General features: G+C 34.4%; 1 protein-coding gene across 17 annotated transcripts in view; it reads left to right on the forward strand.

The window, feature by feature from the left end:
* Positions 1-23,010, forward strand: part of UNC79 (unc-79 homolog, NALCN channel complex subunit) — a 364,853-nt gene that overhangs the window by 252,048 nt on the left and 89,795 nt on the right. For 12 of the 17 annotated variants that reach the window (XM_074235468.1, XM_074235454.1, XM_074235458.1 and 9 more), the window contains 8 exons: positions 3,501-3,787; positions 6,044-6,226; positions 7,079-7,241; positions 9,902-10,051; positions 10,634-11,860; positions 16,050-16,157; positions 19,592-19,708; positions 22,713-22,796. In XM_074235468.1, coding sequence (XP_074091569.1) covers positions 3,501-3,787; positions 6,044-6,226; positions 7,079-7,241; positions 9,902-10,051; positions 10,634-11,860; positions 16,050-16,157; positions 19,592-19,708; positions 22,713-22,796 — 2,319 coding nt within the window. The remainder of the gene's footprint in view (positions 1-3,500; positions 3,788-6,043; positions 6,227-7,078; positions 7,242-9,901; positions 10,052-10,633; positions 11,861-16,049; positions 16,158-19,591; positions 19,709-22,712; positions 22,797-23,010) is intronic. The other 5 variants (XM_074235462.1, XM_074235466.1, XM_074235461.1 and 2 more) reach the window with 4 other exon arrangements.

Consider the following 23,010-nt stretch of genomic DNA (forward strand, 5'->3'; position numbering starts at 1 on the left):
ACAAAAGCTTTTGCTGGATATATCATTCAGGATTTGTGACTCCAAGTCTAGTGCTCTTCTCACTTTACCAGAACTACAGAGTGTTAGAACAGAGAATTTCAGAATCTATTTGGTCTAATCCCCAATTTTACAGATGAGGAAACTGAGGCCCTTTAAAGTAAAATAACTTTTATTAGGTCAGTCACTGGTCCAGCCAACCACCATTTGACCCCAGGTCTTAAAATTTCAAGTTTTTCTTTCCTTTTTGCCATTTTGCCTTTCAGTTTTATCATAGTGCCTTAGAATGATATGCTTATTTATTTTCATTTTTAGCTCTTGTACTATATAGTTTGTTAAAGGAGTTAATTAATCATAAGATAAAAAAAGTATACATCTTTTATTCAGGCTGTATGTAATGTTATTTATATAAATAATAACTGAAAATTTGAGGTAGCTAGGTGGTATGGTTGACAGAACTTTGGACCTGGAATCAAGGAGACAAAAAGAGCTGCTATAAAAAAGCTGCTGTTTTTACACATATTGATCCTTTTTCTTTTCATTTGACCTCTGGGTACAGAACTTTAATCTCTTTGGTAGTGCTTGATCAAAGGGTATGCAGTTTAATGCCTTTGGGCATAGTTCTAAATTTTTCTCCAGAATGCTTAGACTAATTCACAACTTCACCAAGAGTGAATTAGTGTTCCCATTTTTCTATATACCCACCCAGCAGTTGTCATTTTCCTTTTCTGTCACATTAGCCACTCTGTTAGGTGAGAGGTAATATTTCAATGTTGTTTAAATTTGAATTTCTTTAATCAAATGTGATTTAGAGCATTTTTTATGACTGTTGATAGCTTTGATTTCTTCTTCTGAAAACTGCCTATTCAGTCTTTGATCACTTATCAATTGGGGAATAACTCTTATTTTTATAAATTTGACTCAATTCCATAAATATTTGAGAAATGAGGCCTTTTTCAGAGAAACTTGGTGTAAAAGCTTTTTCCCAGTTTTGCTTTCTTTCTAAATTTGACTGCATGAGTTTTAATTAGATCTAATTTAAAGCTTTTTCCTTCAAAAGTGAGATATTGTGAGTCAATCTTATCATTCAACAATCATTTATTAAGTACCTACTATGTGCCTGGCACCTTGATAAGCACTGGGGATATCAATACATTAAATCAAACAATCCCTAATTTCAAGGACCCTGCATTCTAAATGGAAACATTTAAATGCACACATATATTTTATATATATGCATATAAATTGTATTTATTACAAGTTTCTCAATGACTGAAAGTGTTGTATATTTTTTATTTGAGTTGCCAATAGATGATTTTTATCATGTTTGGTAGGATGCAGCTGAGCATAAGTTAGAATGAGAATGAAGAACGTGAATATAGGAAATCAGCCCCATTTTAGCTTCCAAAAAAAATCTGAAACTCAGACCCAATAATGTGATGCAGCAATTTTAAAAATTAGCTAGCTCTTTTGGTTGAGTTTCCTCCCTAGGCCCAGAGAAGAAAAGTGATTTGTTAATGGTCAAACAGCAAGTTAGTAGTACAACTGTGGATAAAAGTCCATTGCTCCTAGCTGAAATTTCATTGTATTATAGCTGCTTTTCACAGGGGGAAGAGGAACACAGGGCACCTAATATCAGATTAGATTTTGAAAATTAGAGAGAAAACCACTGTTAATGACAGTCAATTTGAGTTATTTATAAATTTTTCTTTTTTTAAAAAAATAAATATATGAAAGGACTTAAAGAAAGTAAAAAAACTTATTTGTTTTAGGAGAAGCTAAGTGTTGAGGACTTTTTCCATTTTTCTCACTTGGTGAATATCCAACCTAAGCATGTTTTGTTTCTCTATTAAACTATAAAATCGAATCCTTATTAGTTTTAGAGAAGAAAGACTGTATAGTTGCTATTAGAATCATGCAACTAATGTATTACTTTTGAGATCTCTCATAAGATGTTCCATTTTTTTCTGTGAATGCTAATAAAACTGAGCCAGTCATTTTATACGCTACAAAATATTTTCATAAATTTCAACAAATCTATGACATAGACAGCATAAATGTTTTCATTGCCATTTTACAAATGAGGAAATTCAGGTTTGGACTTGCCCAAGGATAGATAATTAGAATTTTTCAGTCAGGACTTGAAGCTAGTCTTATGACTGCAAATTCAGTTCTTTTCTCTTATGTCAGAATCACAGAATGTCAGACCTTCTAGAAGGGACTTTAAAGGTCATCTGATTAAACCTCTCATTTTACGGATAAAAAAATGGAGGTCCTGAGAGGTAATGTGATTTAAAGTCACATAGTCAATAAGAAGACAAGCTGAGACTTAGACTCATGCCTTTTGATGCCAATCCAGGACTCTCATTATGCTATAGTCTCCCAATCGGCCAATTTTATTGAATAAAAATAGATGGAATGGGCCTATGGTGTCACTCACAGAAAAGCTAATATTAGTATCATGGGATCTAAGATTAAAAACTAGAAGGGATCTTTGAGTAATGGAATTCAATTGTCTCATTTTATAGATAAAGAAAGTGTAGCCTGGAGAGGGTAAATTACTTGCCTAAGTTATAGTTTATAAGTGCTTGAAGTCTTGAAGTGTTTGAAGAGCACCAACTCTAAGTTCAGTTCTCTTTCCACTGCACTATTTTACATCAAAGTTATAAAGTTATGAAGAAGCAGATTTATGTACAAATGTAGAATGGATTGCCTTGGGAAGTAGTGTATTCCCCGTCAGAAATGTAGTAGAAGGAATTCTATTCATATATGATTTAGCCTAGAGTGGCCTCTGAGGTCTTTTTGAACTCTGTGTTCAATTTTTTAAAAAATATGCAACTATACCATAATTTAGCTAAAGAATATTTTTCTTAGTCCTTTTTTTCTTCCTTAGATTTTGGTGGAGTATTTTTGTTGCTGTTCTTAAACATTTATTGTAAAAACTCTAGATCTGGAGTTCTTAACATTTTTTTATGTGTCACGTATTCCTTTGGCAGTTTAATAAAGTCTATAGTCCCCATATTTAGAATGATATATTTATGCATAAAACACAATACAAAGGATAATAAAGAAAACTAATTGTATTTAAATATTGTTATAAACATATTTTTAAAAGGTTCTCAGATTCTAGATTAAGTTCTCTTGCTTTAGTGATACTTTTCCTGTACTATAGACTATAGAATTTTATAAAGTAATATTCCCTTTAAAATTCAACCAAAGACAAAAGGCATTAAATTCTTGTTTTGCTTATGGCTATATGACCTCATTATCACTCTTGATATCCTATTTTTATTACCACTGCCATGATATTACAAGATTGATTTGCTGTGTTATTTAAAGGATAGAAGAGTCTGTCCCTCCCCAGCTAATGCTTTGCTTTCTTGGGCATAGTATGTCTTTATGTTTCTTGTTGAGTACTGAAATTTTAAAATATGGAAATAATCTAAATCAGAGATCATGAAAACTTATCATAGCCTAACTGATAGCATTTCTTATATTGACAGGGCAACAGTCTCCTGAGAATGATAATACGATAAAGGACCTGCTCCCTGAGGATGCTGGCATTGATCATCAGACAGTCCACCAGCTGATTACAGTTTTAATGAAGTTTATGGCTAAAGATGAGAGTAGTGCGGAATCAGACATCAGTAGTGCTAAGGCCTTTAACACAGTCAAACGGCACTTGTATGTTTTACTCGGTTATGACCAGCAAGAAGGATGCTTTATGATAGCCCCTCAAAAAATGCGCCTCTCGACTTGTTTCAATGCATTTATTGCTGGAATTGCACAAGTAAGTATGATTTTCATTCTAGAATTAGTCAACATCCTGACTATTTGGCATAAGCAGTTTCTAAAATGTATAAAGTGTCATTGGGTTATAACAATACTAGTTCATTCAGCAAACGTTTTTTTTTTTTGCAAGGCAGTGGGGTTAAGTGGCTTGCTCAAGGCCACATAGCTAGGTAATTATTAAGTGTTTGAGGCCAGATTTGAACTCAGGTACTCCTGACTCCAGGGCCGGTGCTCTATCCACTGCACCACCTAGCTGCCCCTCAGCAAACATTTTTAACCATCTACTCTATGTGGGGCGTTGTGTGAAATTCACATTTATGTAGCATTTCATAGTTTAAAAAAACCCATTTCCTTTAAAACTAGTGTAAAAGATATGGGACTGAATAAGTCCCAGTGGAAGATATAGTTCTTAATTAATACATGACTAGTCTGCTTTAACTCACCAAGTTTCAAATTGGGAACTGAGGATTCAACTTCTTCATATACTTATAGCCCTAAAACATACAACTGTAATAGGCAGCAATTGTACAGGGATGGAAAGAAATTAGGCAATAGGAAATTCAATAGTTCTTATCTTTCTTCTATAATTATTTTTTTAAGTTTTCCTTTGGATTTTCTTTTGGTTAGTAGAGTCAGTATAAGATATAATAAAATACTTATAATCTCTTACCTTGTGATATATCACTGAAGTTCTCTATTATTGTAAACATTTTTGTAAGCATGATTGTAAGATTTTAATGAATGGCTATATTAATTCCCTATTGCTAGAAGTATTCAAGCATATATATATATATATATATATATATATATATATATATACATACATGTATATGTATACATGTACTCACACATGCATTTATATGAAATCTATGAACTCTAAAACTGTAAAATCACAGAATCTCAGAGATTTAAGTAACTTTTGATCATTGTGTGCTAGGTGTTTGGACAGTTATTGCAGTACCAGACAGAACTTCCCTCTATAAAATCCTGGTCAGTGTAATTCTTGTTTAGCACCAACATAGTTTTCTACTACATTTTATACTATAGTTAATACAATTAACTATTTCCTAAAATTACTTTTGATGATGCTGATCGATCAATTCATATAGTAGTAGTTAGTGAGCAATTTTACATGCCAAAGGCAGACCTTGAACTGAAATCTCTAATGATTTCATATAAATGATAGCCTTGTAGATAATCTTTTGTTTGACATTGGGCACATTTAACTGAGGTTTTTTCCCCCCTCCATCTTTCTGGTTAACATTGAGAATACTCATGTTCTTTGTCCTTTGTAAATCATTCATTCATTCATTCACCTATACATTTACCTCTCCCTCCATTAAATATTTATTTATTATTATGTATAATATATACATATATATGTGTACTAGGTATAATATAAAGATGAATAAGGTGAATGGCCTCTTACTTCATATGTCAAATACATATATTGATAGACATGCAAATATATTAACATATTGGTAATATATAATAGTCCATTATATTTATATATATATATATATATTTTTTTTTTTTAAGAATTTATTTCAAATATCTGGATCATGATTTAATCAGTGTAGGGAGCTTCCAGTAAAGAATTGCTCTTACCCATGCATATTAGATAGATTTGCCTGGAGCACTAAAAAGTTAAATAAAACCAGTTTATATCAGATGTAGAACTCCAAGGTCCAATTCTCCATACACTACATGCTGCCTTTCATTCAGAGCCAGGTTAGGTTCAGAATCTCTTTCCTCTATACTTTTTCCTACAGCACACTGTCTCTCACCATTGACTTGGGAAGTTATAGAAGTCAGATAATTAGATGGGTAAAATGACCCCATAGGAAGATGATCTTCCAATTCTGAGATGCCATGACTTTATGATGATGTGAGGAATATAGATAACTAGTGCAAGTCATTCATGGGTAAGAGACAACTGTGGTTAGGTGTGGTTAGAGAAGACTTCATGAAAGGAGTGAAAATTACATCTCTTGGAGCACTGGAACATTCTCCCTTGTATTGTAGTTGGATGTGTTTGTTCCTTGTCTTCTTATTAAAGAGTATAAACCACATCAGGGCAAACTGCATTTACATTTTTGTCTCCTGAAAATATTTACTTCTGGAGTTCTAGATGTTGAATCGGTACTTAGTGAAGGAAATATGACAGTGAGGGTACCAACAAGGTGGAGAGAAGAGGGAGGGGAAGTGTTAATGCTTCTGTTGGCTTTCATTGTTCAATTCATATCTATTTCAGGTGATGGATTATAACATCAATCTGGGAAAACATCTTCTTCCTTTAGTGGTTCAAGTGCTTAAGTACTGCTCTTGTCCTCAGCTGCGACATTACTTTCAACAGCCACCTCGTTGCTCCCTATGGTCCCTGAAGCCTCATATTCGGCAGATGTGGTTGAAGGCTTTACTTGTTATTCTTTATAAGGTGAGATACCTTTGTTATTTTTACATTCTGTGCACAATGGTCCTTTTAGGGAATCTAGTTTTAGCATAGTACTTGGGCAGCCATTCTGCAATATTAGAGGGGCAAGTTAGATTCATAGATTCTATTATAAATTGAAATTCATTCCAAGGTAGCCAAAATTAAGACCACCAGAGTTTAAAATAGATCTTTAAATAAACCTTAGACTATAATATAGAATATTCCTGGGTTGCACTAGACTAGTCTGTTCTGTGACTTCAAGCAACTTTACATGTAATATTGCTTATTTCATTTATTTATTTATTTTTATTTCATATCTCTATACTAGATTGTAAACTTTTTTTCTCACAGTTCTTTTATCTTCTCTTCCAGTTTTATTTCCTATAAATCCCATTCGTGCATAATCTGCTCTAGTCAAACAGACCTGATAGCTTTTCTACACATGTTCCAAGACTCACTTCTTTGATTTGTATTAGTGTCTTTGCACTTTTCAATTGTGCTCTCTCCTCACTCTTGCCTGGTAGTACTATTATTTTCCTTTAAAGCATAGCTCAGTTGCTACCTCCTACCAGCCATCTGATTTCTCCATTTATTAGTACTTTCTCTCTCTACCTCTTGAAATTACTTTATATTATTTTGTATTTATATGATTACTTATTGTATCCCCTCAGTAGATTGCAAGTACCTGGAGGGAAGGGATTTGCTTTACTTTTGGCATTGTACACCTACCTCCTAGGATAATGCATTGGATATAGTAAGCAATCACTAAATATTTGCTGAATAAATGAATTAATAACATTATTGTGAAATGTTTCATAGATTTGTATTTATAATATGTTTTATTTTATTGTGCAGTATCCATACCGAGATTGTGATATCAGCAAGGTCATGTTGCATCTGATCCACATAACAGTCAATACTCTCAATGCACAGTATCACAGCTGTAGACCCCACGCTACTGCAGGACCTTTGTACAGTGACAACAGTAACATCAGCAGATACAGTGAAAAAGAAAAAGGTAATTTCATCATCTGAATTTTACCCTCTATTCTAGTTAATACACCTTACATGATATGTTTAGGAGAGAGTGGATCTTTTAGAGTCAAGCTATATATTGATCCTTCATTTCTTTTTAAAACTTTCTCTCCTAACATTGCTTTTTAGTTTTTAAGATGCTCCTTGAAGGGAAATTACCAGTTGCTTTTGACATGAATGGTATTGTTCTCTATGAATAATCTGATATTTAGTGAAGAAACCTTTGGAAACCTTTTCAAAACCATTAGTAAATTTCTTTCTTGGGCATACAACCAAAAATATTGTTTTTTTCCAGCACACTAAGGATGTATCATTTTGAAATTCTCAAGTTTGTTTCTGAAATCAGAAGCATAATTTAAATGGATTCTAGACTTGTAAACATCTCCCGTTGTCTGTCATCTGCCAATAATAAATGGTCTGCATCGGTGAATCAAGATTCTGTTCACAATAATAGCTAATGCTTTAAGGTTTGCAAAACATTTGATATATGTAATTCTATTTGCTGTCTCATGAGGGAGTTTATTCCAAACATCTTAAGCAATTATAACGAACTTGTATTAGTAAGCATTTTATTAGGTAATTGGTTTTCTTGGAATGAGACAATAAAAGTAAATCTTAAAAGGAACAAATTAATATCAGAAATATTCTCATGAGGGCAGATTGAAGAGCAGAGGCATTTTCTCACAGTAAATGCTAAACACTTTATCTGACCTATTTGTAGCTATTTGATGTTTTAATGAACTTTAGGGGTACAGATGTAGTCTTAATTGAACCAAGAACTGTTACATCACCTTGTGGTAATAGTTCTTTATATACTGAATTTAGAGGATGTCTGCTTGATTCTAGGACAATTGAAAGTTCTAGATTGACTGTTGAGTGGAGTCCAAGGGCCCTGAAGTAGTCATAACCCTCTGGTTTGGTCCCTGATTTTCTCTAACTTGTGAGATGCTTCATAGATCAGATTGATTAGAGATTGATTTTAGCTCCTGGTTTGGGACAGGGATTGTGGACATAGGTTTCGATTCCTTCAGCACCTTAATGAATGATATTTTCAAACTCTGGGAGTAGACTCCAAAGAGAATCATATACTCCCTGAATTTTTCTTTTCCTAATGGAGAGCTAAGATGTAGAATCAACATAACTGGTATTGTCACATAAAAATATATTTGGTTATAATGTCTTTTCATTGAGCAATGACAGTAGCAATTATCTGTTTCTGCAACTCAGCAATTGGGACTTAATTCCAAAGGCAAATTCATCAAAAACATTTATTTTTCATTTGGATAAAAAAATTCAGCATATATAATGTTATCAATGGATTCTGTTTGATGTCAAATTCACTTGTGGAAGCTAGGTAGGGTAAGAATGACACCTAAAGTGCAGTTATTTTTTTCCCTTACTAGTATGTACTCAAAAGGTAAAAAAATCATAACCCACCTGGGATTCAAGGAATAGACCCAGAAGCCAGGCTGTACTAAATAAAGCCCAAACATTATCATTTCATTGAGAATAAGCCTAAAGAATTATATTTGAGGCATATATATCCAGATGAGTAAAACTAGAATGCCATTTTTGTTAATCATGGTGTTTGATGCCTGTTAGTGGTTTTTTCCCCTTGCTCATTTGTTGTCTTTTGGGCATAAAAAAAATATGGAAGAAAGTGGATTTTCTGAAAGAATTCTCTGGTTCTTTTCTGTTTTCATCATTAATTTGCCTCTGCCCTATCTGTGATTTAAAAGTGTTCTCATAGGACCTATCCAAAAGAGGACTTGAAACCTAGACAAGGACCAGAACAAATAACATAGCATGCAGGGTGTATATGTGCGTGTGGTGTGTGTATGTGTGTGTGTGTGTGTGTGTGTGTGTGTGTGTGTGTGTGTGTGTGTGAGCATGCACAGGAGCACTGACCCTTAGGACTAAAATGCTTTTCTGGAATTTCAAGAAGTTAATTACATTAACATATGATGAATACCACAGAGGAAGAATCTTAATTGTAGTAGGAGAAATTTTTTTTGTTTTTTGTTTTTGTTGATTTACTCTTTCAGTCCATAATCATTTGTGGAGCTTTTGAGATAACAAATGGCTTTTATAAGCTTTTTCTGTGTTGTGTGTTTCATTATCAAATGTAGAGTACAGTATTTTGCATTTACAAAGTTAAAGGTGCATGTAGTGCTAGGCTGTGTCTATACTAGTCTTAAAAACACCCAGAATTTAAAAAAAAATTATACATTCTAACATGGTCTTGTTGAGTTTAATTTCCTTTTGTCCAAAAATATTAAAAAACCCATATAAAACAAAAAAGCAAATAAATTGGCTTTAACCAGAAAAGTATTATTCAGTTTTAAGAGCATTTTAACAACTCCCTTTCCCCATTTGGCCATGTTGGGGTAGTGAGATCTATATTCTGGAAATGATGCCAAAGCATGAAGTATGATGGGCAGCCTCTTCATGGTTTGCTAAACTGCATTGTTGGAAAATTTGAAATCTGGGAACAGTAATGAGCCATGACTTGAACTAGGTTGGTGTAGTTACCTTCCTCATAACTTTATTCCATAAATGCTTTGATGGAAACACTAGTGTAGACACAGCCTAAGAGATGATGGAGTCTCTTAAGTGTAATTATGACTTTCTCTCCCCAATTAGAGGAAGATAGTGTTTTTGATGAATCTGATATTCATGATACACCTACTGGACCCTGCAATAAGGAGTCTCAAACTTTTTTTGCAAGATTGAAAAGGATAGGCGGCAGCAAAATGGTGAAATATCAACCGGTTGAGATGAATGTGCAGAGAAGTATGATTTTTTTATCTTAGTAATTTTATGCAGAAATGTTGTACTCTACTGTTTGTTTTAGGCTAAAACTTAATTTGATTATGTTATTATACTTTTTTTAATACTATTGATTTTGATATATATGTATGCACAAACAGTATATATATAGAAACATTTATATATATACGAGAATTGACAGATACATCATTAATTGTCATGATTGTCTCAGAGGGCCATTGCTTAATTTGATTTGTTGCAAAATGTTTGCTTCTCTTCCACACAACCTGAATACAGTTCCTTAGATCTGATTCAGCCAAACAAACCCCATCTAGGGCCCAACTGAACAGAGCTGAGGAATTATTTGGAAACCTAATTGTCTGCAAAAACAGACCTTAGACGGCCATTTTGGTTCTCCCATGGCACAGTTCTGATATGGTTCTTGCAATTAGAAAGCCTTGCTAAGAACTTGCCCAGAAAGTTAGTTTTCCCCACTGGTGGTGCTGGGATTGTGGATTATGGTTTATGCCAATTATATGCTGGAGCATGAGGGGAAAAAATGAAATCGTCAAGTAAAATAGTACTAGCTTTTTCTGTTTTAATCAGGTGAAATAGAACTGGCTGAATATAGAGAAACGGGTGCATTTCAAGACAGCATTCTACGCTGTGTGAGAGAAGAAAGCATTCAGAAAAAAAAGCTGCGCTCTTTAAAACAAAAATCTCTTGATATAGGGAATGCAGACTCCCTGTTGTTTACATTAGATGAGCATCGTAGGAAGTCCTGCATAGACCGGTGCGATATAGATAAGCCATCTTCCCATGCTGCTTACATCATACATAGACAAAATGATTATGGAAGACCCAGACAGAATTCTTCTACCAGACTGGACAATACAGAAATCCCTGAGAACCCCATTGTAGAAGGTTTTCAAGAAACCCGAAGGCCAGTAATACCAGAAGTCAGATTAAACTGCATGGAAACGTTTGAGATGAAAGTTGATTCTCCAGAAAAACCTTCTACTCCTAAAGAAGATTTAGATCTTATTGATTTGTCATCAGATTCCACATCAGGGCATGAAAAATGCTCTATCCTCTCTACATCAGATAGTGACTCTCTTGTCTTTGAACCTCTTCCTCCTCTCCGAATAGTGGAAAGTGATGAAGAGGAGGAAACAATGGAACAAGGTACTGAGGGTGTCTCTAGTAAAAATACTCTGTCCTTTCCTTCCACTCCCCCTGGGCCCTCTGCTCTCAGTTTAAGCACAACTCCTCTTGTGCAAGTTAGTGTAGTAGAAGATTGCTCTAAAGATTTTATTTCTAAGGACAGAAGAAATAGTCAGTCATCGAGGAAAAAGGAAACCCCTCCTCAGCTTTCTGAAGAACCAAAAGACAGTGAAGAATTGTCAAAACTAGAGGCACTTCAAGACTTTTCCTGTGGTAGCCCTCTCACCCTGAAACAGAAGCGAGATCTTCTGCAGAAATCTTTTGCCCTTCCTGAGATGTCAATTGATGATAGCACAGAGCTTAGTTTGGAGGAAGAAAAGGAAGGTGGGCAAAGCTCAAGTTCATGTCCCAAAACAGTCCTCCTTAAAGTTCCTGAAGATGCTGAGAGTCAGTCTGAAAGTGAAAAACCTGATGCTAGTGCTGAATCTGACACAGAGCAGAATGCCGAGCAAAAGGGAGGAGAGGATGGAACCGAGGAGTCTGAGTTTAAGATCCAGATCGTGCCTAGGCAAAGGAAGCAGAGGAAGATTGCGGTCAGTGCTATCCAGAGAGAGTACCTGGACATTTCCTTCAACATTCTAGACAAACTGGGAGAACAGAAGGAATCAGGTAAGCACATTTATCTTCCTCCTCCATAACCCCACATGCACTCACTCACTAGTCTTTCCCTGAAGTTTGTGCAACTGTGATAGAAATCTGGCCCTGAATATGCATCCAACTCTATTCTTATAATGTCAGTTTCTGACATTATAATTGCTTCAGAAACCACCCTGACTCCCTCCTGCTCCACATAGCATGTTGGACTCAGATGTGGTTTTACTGGCTGCCTACATGTCACAGTCTTTGTTGTCTCCTAAGCCTTACAGTCAACTCTTGATTATCCGTGTTTATAGGAGAGAAGTAAAATTTCTAAAGCTTTGTTCTGAGCCAGTTGTTTTGCTTTTCTTCCTCGCAAGAGCTGCTCCAAGAAGCAAAATAGACCTCCATCCTTTTTTGTTCGGCCACTACAAAAGGAGGAACAGAAATGAAGGGCCTTGGATAGGTCATGGATCAGATGAAAAGGCCTTGCATTATTGAGAGTTGACTATATACTCAATTAGAGTCCACAGTTGATTACATATTTAGCTTTTTAGAAATTCTCAGCTCTTAGGAATCCAAATATCATTAGTTACTACTAAGGTAATTCATAGAGGTCAAGATTCTTATATATAGATCTGGAAGCATATGAGTACTTAGTAAATATAATTTGATGGTGACATATATGGGCATAATACTAAGTTCTCTACTTGAATGGCATTTTTAATGCCATTTTAACTCTAGGAAGCAGAGTTTCTAAGCATATCAAGGTAATAGTTCAGGTACCAATGGATTTAAAATATTTCAGGTGTTTGCCTCTCTCTATTGCTTTAGTTTGTATCTAGAAAGCTACAGTTTACTAGAAGAAATAAGACTGATTATTTCCAAAAACCATAGTTATAGAACGTTAGAGCTGGAAAGGATTTTAGCAATATTATCTATTCTACCCTGGAATCTTATTTTACAAATAGGCATACAAAGGTATAAAGAGGTTAAATCACTTACCTAGAGCCCTGTAAAGAGCTAGAAGCCAGGTATTTTAGGTCTAAATCTAATAGACTTTTCCAATATCCTATAAAAATATATGACATCTAGGTATTTGTCTCCTTTGTTAACAATGTTTTACTAGTCTTCCCTTCCTTCTCTGTAGGATGCTAGATACTGTCATAGAGAATCATGGAAATTACAGCTATTGGAGATCTTGGATAGCATCTGTTCCAACTCCCTCATGTTAGCAGGTGGGAAAGCAGGCTCAGAGAGATCAAGTGATTAGCCCAAGCTAGGTCACTTAGTTATTTCATAGCAGAATCAGCATTAGAATCTAAATCCTCTAACTTCTATTCCACTGTAGATTATAGATAATCAGCAATTGCTAACTAAATAAATTTAGAGATGGCATCTACAGGAAAGGCTATGGAGACTTTTAAATAAGGTTAGCTTTTGTCAGCTTAGAGCGAGACTTAATATTGCAACTAGAGAATTATTGTCTTTTTTAATGATAGCTTCCTCCTTCTTAGTTGCACACCTAGTGTAAGGGGATGTGGTGCCTACATAATGTTGGCATTGTATGTAAGGTGTCATCTCTATCCTAATAACCCTTCTATTCCCCCCTGCCTTCTTCACCCCCCCCACCAGGAATTAAGAGTTGGGAAATCAGACCATATTGTTAGTTATTTCATCCATAAAAGAAAAAAATCTGCTATATTGAAACCAGAGGACTTCGTTGTTCTTATAGACTAGTAAAATAAATTAATAGAATATTAGCTGGAAGATACCTGAATACATATGCAAAGTATTAGGACATAGCATGTAAAATGTTTGTGTTAGAAAAATCATTAGAGTATGTGATCATAAACTATGTGAGTGAGACAGAAATGTTAGAGTTGCAAGGGACTTTTTCCTTTTACAGATAAAAATACTGAGACTTAGATTCTTGATATGCTCAAGGCCTTGCAGAAACCATTTTTGATAATATCAATTATCCCATTCTCTGTAAAAGAGGAAGTAATGAATAAACAAAAAGAAAGAAGCAGAGTAAAAATAATTGGCCAAAAGTAACTTGGTGCCCTAATGGATATTACTTTTTTTTTTGAGTCTGGATCTGTGATTTTATCAGAGTAGGGAACTCCTATCCTTTATAAATGCAGATTAGCAACCTATAGCAACTTATAATTACAGAGTTGCTTGGGGAAAGATTCAGAGACTTTCCTAGGGTCACACAGCAATTATGTATTAGTGGAAGGTCTTGAATTTAGGACCTTTTGATTCTGAGACTAGTTTTTTATTCATTACATCTCACATCCTCTCAGTAATATGCTTAAGATTACCTCCATCAAATAAAACTTTTCTTTTAAGATGAGAACTGCAGTAAAAAAATTTTAGAACCACAAATATAATTGAGGAATTGAAAAAAATGTGACTTTTAACCATTCTGTTATTGAACTCATTGGCAGTTTTGTACTTTACTGAAGTGAATAGCAAGAACATACTGAAAAGAATGAGTACAAGAGGAATATTGATCCTAAAGTAGAAGACTGGGGAAAAGGTAGTTAAGAAAATCACTTTTGAGAGCAATCAGGAAAAGAATTGTTCTTTATTTGGGATTGGAGGAAGGTACTTTTTTATACTGACTCGCTATTTCTCATGTACCATTAGTATCGGAAGAATCATAGGATCATAGATCTAATAAAATGAAAGAGATTTCAGAGGTCAAGTAATTGCTCAAGGTGACACAGATACTAAGCATTAGAAGGGGGTATTTGAGTCTGGTTTTTCCCCTCCTTTCAAAGCTGGAAAAACTGAAACAGAAAATCTGAGCAACTTGCCCAAGGTCATGCAACTAGTAAATGGCTAAGTTGGGACTTCTATCCAGCTTTCCTGAACTCTACTTCCAGTTGATCTTTGCCATTTATCCTCATGTTATTTTAATGACCATAGTCATTTAGCTGTTATTACATTATACTTTGTTCTTATATTATATTAGTGGTTTGAACAACTAGGAAATTCTTAGGAAATTTTGTAATATAATATCTCAGGAAGTGGAGGCCAACCAAGGTATAGTGGAAAACCAGTAAGAAAATAGAAGAATCCTTTGAGCAGCATGCATGGATAGCACAAAGTCCATATTTGGAGTTTATGAAGTTTACCTGTGGGTGGTATCCTAATATAAAGGTAATTAAAAATGTTTGAGGAAAGACAGAAGTTTGAGGAAGTATCTCTTAGACCTAGGTATACTGATAAAAACAAGAAGTATCATTGATAATCTGTTAGGGTATAGAAAGGAAGTATATAAACTTGGAAAAAAATTTAATTCAATTATATATAAATTGCTTATCTAAAATCCTCTTAATTTTTGGGATTTAGCTGAGAACTACTAATTTTCCAGATTAAAAAGTAAGTTTTTTCCCCTATAAAAATTGGAAAAACCATAGAAACCTAGAGCTGTTTACCATAGGGGGAAACCATTCTGTTTTACCTCAATTGACCCTGTGAATATATTACATATATTTTGTAATTATGATGAGCTCTACTTAATAAAAGATTAAATTCATGCTTTTGTATCTTCAGTTTAAGAAAGTTGGAAAGTATGTAGCACCTTTTAGAAAAATTTCAATCTAAATGGTTAAAATAAAAACAAAACTTTTAGATGCTTCAATAATAACGTAAATGAACAAACCAAATTGATTTTCAATTGATGCTGGGCAAGTGAGAAGAAAATGAGAAAACACTTTTAACCTTAGAACAAGAAATAGGGGTATCTTACCGCTTGCCTAAGTAATGAAGTAATAAATACAAGCCTTAAATTTATTTGGAAAAATCCTTTCACCCTTCTAGTCCTCTATACAGCGAAGAGGTTAGATTAGATGAGATTATCTAAGATCCCTTCCAGCTCTGTTATTTTAAGATGCTGTTAGATGAAGAATGTCATAAAGTTTAAATTGATTTATTCAGAATTTCAGGCTGAATCACCAAACACTCAACACTGAACAGAATGCAGAATCTCTGTCTTGGAACTCTTCTCTAGGCTGTTTCTCCAGGGATAGGTTCATAGATACCAAAGGTGACTTCTAGTCCCATCACCAGAAGACATAATGAAAAATTGAGAGTTTCTGAAAATATAGAAAGAAGAGAGTGGTAAAGGGAAAGAAAAGAGTGAAAAATGTTCTTGGACTTTTCCCTTTAATCCATTTTTTGAAGTTTTAAATAGCATTTCTTTTTATAGATCCTTCTGCTAAAGGACTTTCAACTTTGGAAATGCCCAGGGAATCTTCGTCTGCACCAACTTTAGAAGCAGGCATGCCCGAAACAAGTAGTCATTCTTCTATATCAAGTAAGATTTCCATTGGCTTCAGGAAATGAAATATAATCATTTCATTCATCACATTGGTCTCATGTCATCACCTGGTACATCAGTCAAAATTTAGTCCATATCTGGAAGTGTATTTTCTTAATATCTTGTTTCTTTGATTAAGCTTAATATACCATATTATTGTTTGGCATCTTGGGAAGTCAGTGGGCCATATTGATACTAATTTGTTTGCTAATATTTGATTAGCCTGAAAAATAATTATAGTTGAGTATGACCTCTTATTAAAGTGAAACTCCATCCAATTTGCTGTAGAAATAGTAGTTATGGTAGCTTGTTCTATAGGTGTCATAAATATTGCAAATTCAAAAAAGGTTGTAGAAAAATGTTGCTTAGAATTGCATACAAGATTGCCATTCTCCTTCCGCCCCCCCCCCCCAAAATTCCCTCAGGTTGTATGTAAGACAAATGATAACTGGAAATTAAATTGGGTTTTTGTTTCAGCCTAGGTATTTTAGTAAAAAAAAAAAGAAATGAAAGCAATTTAGAGTGGTTGTATAAGTCATTCCACATGCTTTCATTTTGTTTGACCTTAGATTTTTTTCTATAATGACCTTGTATTATGTGAAATAATACTCCAATCAAATTATGATCTTATTGGTATAGAGTGATATAATGGTGGTATATATTGGTATACAGTTTATCTTTGTCTTCTCTATCTGTAAGACTCTTGTTCATGTGGTCCCAAGTTCACAGGTGGTAAAGTTAAGGTAAAACATATTGGAAATTTAACCAAGTATAATCACAGCTTCATAGAATCCCAGCTTTGGAAGGAACCTCAGAGGACTCTTCTAATCCCTAATTTAGGAATGACTTACCTCTCTGGATGAGGGGTCTAAGGTATTAGAATGACTAAAGTCAATTTCTGAATCATTTTATTACTGCCTATATTAAAGGACATGAAATAACTTGTATTTTAAAAATGTTAAAATAATTTTTAACTTGAGGACTGTTAAAAAAAAGATTGAATTTGACTCACTTGCTATAAATATTGATCCTTGGTCTATTGTTCTCTAGTCTCCATTTGAAGACACCAATGAACAAGAAATTTGCCTACTTTTGGAGGCAATCATTCCATTTTCTACTACTCTAATTATCAGAAGTTATTCCTTATTTATGTTTGAAATCTGTCTTTAATTTATACCCACTAACTTCAGTGCTCCTTTCGAAGCTGTGCTGAATCAATCCAGTTCCTATATTCCATAGCCCATTAGGGTATTGGTCTGGAACACTTCTTTTTGTATGAAAAAACAATTTTGAAAAATAGGAAGAATCCCAATCACATTTAATGTCATTTCCTCTGCTAGATTTTCCTTTTATCCCCCTTTGATAACAACATGCTATAGTTAGTCTTCACTGGGTCTACCCTCAAAAATAAGAAGGTCTTGAGAAATCAAATCCTTTATTCTAAAGGCCCATGTAACTTCCCATTGTTTTAGTGGAATCATTTTAATTACAACTGTGAAACAAAGTAAAGAGCATCTAAGAAATCATTTCTTAGATTTAACAACCACTTATACCCTCAACAGTGGATGAAGAATGTTAGTTCTATTTGTAGTTCTATATCTAATTACTCTGTTTCATCAAGAGAGTATGTCTGATAACTGGATAAAATATCCTTTTTAAAACTGAAGCATTAAAAAGATGAAAACTTTTTTGGGGGTTGTTTTCCTTTCATTTATTTTATGAAAGGAACCTGAAAATCCTGGACAGATTTCCAATTTGGATATATTTTAAGAAAACTGTGATGGAGAAAATATTGAATTGATAAACTCATTTACTAGTAAAACTAATTAATTCATATGATTACCATAGATTACCACCATATATATCTTCACCATCAGAAGCATTTATTAAGTATCTACTTGCATATGGAACTAAGAAAAGTACTTTTCCAGCCTCATATAGAAATAGGGAGAGTTCCTAATCCCCAGTAACTATCATTTTTATGAAGATGATACTAGCTGGAGAATAGAATTTTGAGATCTGAAGCTCTTCTATGGTTGAGTTTTAATGTTTAAATTTATTGATTTTTTAAAACTTATATTATCTGCCTTTGTATATTTTTTGGATTGAATATGTAGAAAAATTCATTTATAGAATTAATTTATCTGGAACAATAGGAATTTAAGAACATCTGCCTAGATGAAGTCTAGCAGCTATTCAGTAAATTCAGTTATCTGAGGCAGTAATTTAGATAACTCTGACCCTCAATAGGGTGCCCTTTTTCATGAACAGAGTTTCAATTTTAGGTTTTCTATTTAAGTTTTCATTTTTCTTGTGCAGACACAATCACTCTTTTGATCCAGGCTAAGTTTCATACAATGTTGCTAACCACATCATGAAAGTCATGCTAACAAACTGTTTGTTAATACCACTTAAGAATTTGGAAATTGGTTTCAAGTTGTCATTATTGAGAAAATGTTGATTACACTGTACTTTAAATGATTTACCTGTAGTTGTCAATGATTTCTGATGATGTTTTGTTGCCAGAGCATACATCTTATGGCTTAAGAAATGGAAACTATGTTAATATGGTGCCAATTATCCAATCACATACAAAAATCCAGATGTTTGTTATCTTAGAGGAAAAGAAACTGAAATATGGACTGAGAATTTCCATTATAGAATAAAAAAGTGAAGTGTCATGCTGAAATAGAATTCAAAATTCAAAAAATTTTAATTCTCTAACTTATTCAACCAAATACTTTACCCATAGGTTTCTGTATTACTTTTCTGACTGAAGGAACATGTGACAAATTACAAAAAGAAAAAGTTCATTTCACTGGGGAAATATTTGCTAATGCTTACTGTAAAATTCCTGGGGAAGACCTTTTACATTGGTAAATTTCAAATAATAGACCAATATTCAAATATTAATTCATTGCAATATTTCAAAGATTGAGTCAATCTTCCTTAATTTTATGCCAGTTCCTGACTTGTTGTGTGATCTGTGAGAAGTCACTTAATTACTCTGTGCCTCAGTTTTTCCATCTCTACAACGGGGATACTCTACTCTCTCCTCTTCTTTCCTCTCTCTGGAATCTCATGGGAATCTTGTGAAGATTGGAGATTGACACACTATATGGGAAGATTCATGAATCCAAAGAAAAATGAATTATAAAGTATAGGTACAATTTTTTGGTTGTTGCTTATATTCCCAGCTGACAAATAAGAAATTGCTAAGTAGACACTGTCTCCATAGCTGAAGGGAAGAGAGTATCTAAAATAAAATACCACAGTTATTCTTTCATCTGAACAGCAACATATACTTTTACTTACCAGTAATAAACTTCTGCTGAATGTTGAATGAATATTAGATATAAGATTTTCAATCTTATGTGTGATACTGAAGTTTATTTACCCCCTGTAACCATCTTCTAATTTCCCCCATATAGCTCAGTATAGGCAAATGAAAAGGGGATCATTGGGAGCTCTGACAATGAGCCAATTAATGAAGCGACAGCTGGAACATCAGTCTAGCGCCCCTCACAACATCAGCAACTGGGACACTGGTGGGTCAAGCTTTTTTTTCCTTCTTTTTTCCCCTTCACTCAGATAACATCACTCTTATTATCATCCCCTGACCTTTATAAGTAACATAAAATAGTTCTTCTATTCAAGCAGTAATAAAATAAGGTGGTTTGAAATCTATTTAAACTTTCCTAAAGTCCTGTAGCCACACATCTTTCTTTTTGAGAGTCCCAAATTTGTTCTCATAAAAGCCAAGTGTTTTAAATATCCCTTTTTGTGATGCTACAGAAAAATAAAGGCTTGTGTCACCAATAGTCCATTTTCCATTTGTCACTGACATTCATTACTGGCCAGAGGTTTATGGTTGGTCAGCAAGATCACCAGACTGTGGCAATGTGCCCTCATTCCCATATGATTTACTTGTATCTCATCCCAGTTTGTGAAATGTCAAACCACATAAATCAACTCAAAGCCTGGGGATGTGATTTAAGGGGTGAATTTTGAACAGGGAACAACAGATATTCAGGTCTGTGTCTAAAGCAGCACAAAGTCAGGCGTCAGTGAACCTTTGTTTTATGGCAATTTCTGGGGTTCTGTGCCTAGTTCTATAATGAGGACAATAATAGGTCACTCTACCTCTTTCATGTGCAATATTCTAACATGTTGCTGTCTTAAGCCAGGATTGCCACAACCTGTGCAAGGAAATGTCTTCTTTTTTCATTTTTTTGCAATAATAAAGATGTAATGATAATTATAACTATTACTGACATTAAAATAGTTCTTTAAGGTTTACAGAGTGCTTTACATGTAGGATCTTATTTGATCCGTACAGTTATCCATGAGATAAATGTTCCTGGAATGATTATCCCCCTTTTACAGGTGAAGAAACTGAGGCTCACATAACTAATAAATAGCAGAGGTGAGATTTGAACCCCAGTTTCTCCTGAATCCATATTCAGCATATTTACTACTTTATCATAATGCCTAGGCCATGCAAAATTTATGAATTAGCAATTTGGAATCTTCAGGCTATCCTTTGATATTTTGCTATCAGACCATTTTAAAAGAACAGTTCATATATTTGTATTACTTAAGGTTACAAAGCACTCTTCTCATAACATGCTTGTGAGTTAGGCTTTGCAAGTATTATCTCTATTTCACAGATGTGAAAACTGAGGCTCAGGAAGCTAAGTGGCTTGCCCATGATCACACAGTTATTAAGTATTAGAGCCAGTATTTGATTCCAGATCTTCTAAGTCAGCACTCATTCTACCACTTGGTACTGCTCACATGATATTGATCATTATTGTTTGACTGTAATTGCTTTGGATTTGTTATTTGTTTTAATTTAGCATTTTTTCTTATGATCAGAGATTTTTCATTTCACAAAATCAAACACTTGATATTCATTCTGCCAGTCTTGTCCCAGATCAGAAAGTTGACTTAGATATTTCACCCTATTTTCTCCTTTATATTTCCTCCTATTTTTATAATAGGATGCACTTATAGGATGTTAATATTTTCAGTGTCTACCAGCTATTAGATCATGATGAATTGGGATAGTATATATCACTGAATTCTACAGAAATATAATAAGCTTTGATAGTAAGAGCTAACATTTATATAATGCTTCTTATTCAGCAGGCATTGTGCTAAGCACTTTGCAACTATTACCTTATTTTTTCATCACAATAAACCTGGAAAGTTTATCAGGCTATTATTACCCTCATTTTATAGATCATTTATAGATGAAGAACTCAGGTAAAATAGTTTGAGTTGTCCAGGGTCACTCAGTAAGTGTCTAAGACTAGATTTATCTTTCTCATTCTAGGTTTGGTACTCTGTTCACTGTGCCACCCGTGTGCAGGGTGTCCCATGACGGGCATTGAGGGAAGAGAGCATGGTGGCAGTACTCAGTAGGGGAGTTTATTCTTGAGTAGTTCATGGAATGAACCTCTGCTCAAAGTCTTATTTATTTCTGAAAGAACAAGTTTGACATCTATAAGGGAAAGTAAAATTTTAAAATACAAACAAAAAAAAACAAAACAAAACCCAAGCATCACAAAATAATTGTTCTTAGTTTCCTAATTTCAGGAAACCTGGGACCTGTAAGATTGGAGTAGAGGTCACCAGGCAAGGAGCTGGTAGGATTATAGATCCAGAAGGGGGCAGCAGAGAGCTGTGCCTAGGACTGACCATTGGAAAAATACCTGGAATGAGAGGGCTAGCCAAGAAAATAGAGAACTCCTGAGAAGTCAAGCAAGCGAGGGAAGTAAGATCTCAAGGGGAGAAAGTCAAGGGAGAAAAATAGAGTTTTAAACTGATTAGACTTAGGCAGTGAGAACTAACCATTCCTGCAGATCTGGAGGTCTTTTTATATCTAGCAGGGCTTTTGAGGGGATGCCTCCCCTCCAGTCTCTAAAGGGGATTATTGAGCTTCTCTGTTGCCCAGGTAGGCATTTGACATCTGGCATAGATACTGACTGATTCACTTTAGCTAATCATTTTCAGAGTGCTTCATCTCTGAATGATTTGCTTCTTTCCATCATTTCTTTCAAACAGTTGTTCCTTAAGCATCAGTATTCCTTCCTCCCTTTACCATGAATTAGATACACATTGTCTCCCTAATACCAGCTCCCATGTGTTCTTAGCCCATATTTCCTTTTCTGGTGATAACCTTAATTGATTTTAATTTTTTTGTTGTTGTTGTTTTGTGTGTGTGTGTGTGTGTGTGTGTGTGTGTGTGTGTGTGTGGTGTGTAAAACATTTCTTTCTAAGCCCTGACATTGATTCTGCATTCCATATAAGGAAAATCTTACATTTGAAAATTTTTTAAAAACATAATTCTTTAAAGTTGCCTGATGATCTCTTTTTGATGGATTCAACTTGCATACAATCAGTTGATAGCTGAATACAAGCTTTCCCTTACCTTAGGGCATTTCCTTAAGAGATTATCAAATATTCATCAAATAATTATAAATTTATGTCTTCATGTTGTGAGCCATACTGCAGCACTGGAGATTAAAATGCTCTGTTTATCCACAGAACAGATACAGCCTGGAAAACGTCAGTGTAATGTGCCAATGTGCCTAAACCCTGAACTGGAGGGACCGCCACTAAGAATGCGAGGTTAGTTCAGTCTCTGCTTTTGCTTTCTGAGAGCATCACTAAGTTGCTTTTACCATTTCTCACTGCTAGTGGTCACATAGCTGGGCTCCAAGGGGTGCTATGTCACTAGCTTGCTCTATGATCAGGGAAAAAGACAGGACAGGTCTATGCCTTCATTCCATTTCAGACAGATGACAGAGTGCTTCCTGCTCTCCTCACTTTCCAAATGAACAAG

The sequence above is a fragment of the Macrotis lagotis genome, chromosome 4 (genome assembly GCF_037893015.1).
Source record: "Macrotis lagotis isolate mMagLag1 chromosome 4, bilby.v1.9.chrom.fasta, whole genome shotgun sequence".
In the NCBI taxonomy this organism is placed as follows: domain Eukaryota; kingdom Metazoa; phylum Chordata; class Mammalia; order Peramelemorphia; family Peramelidae; genus Macrotis; species Macrotis lagotis.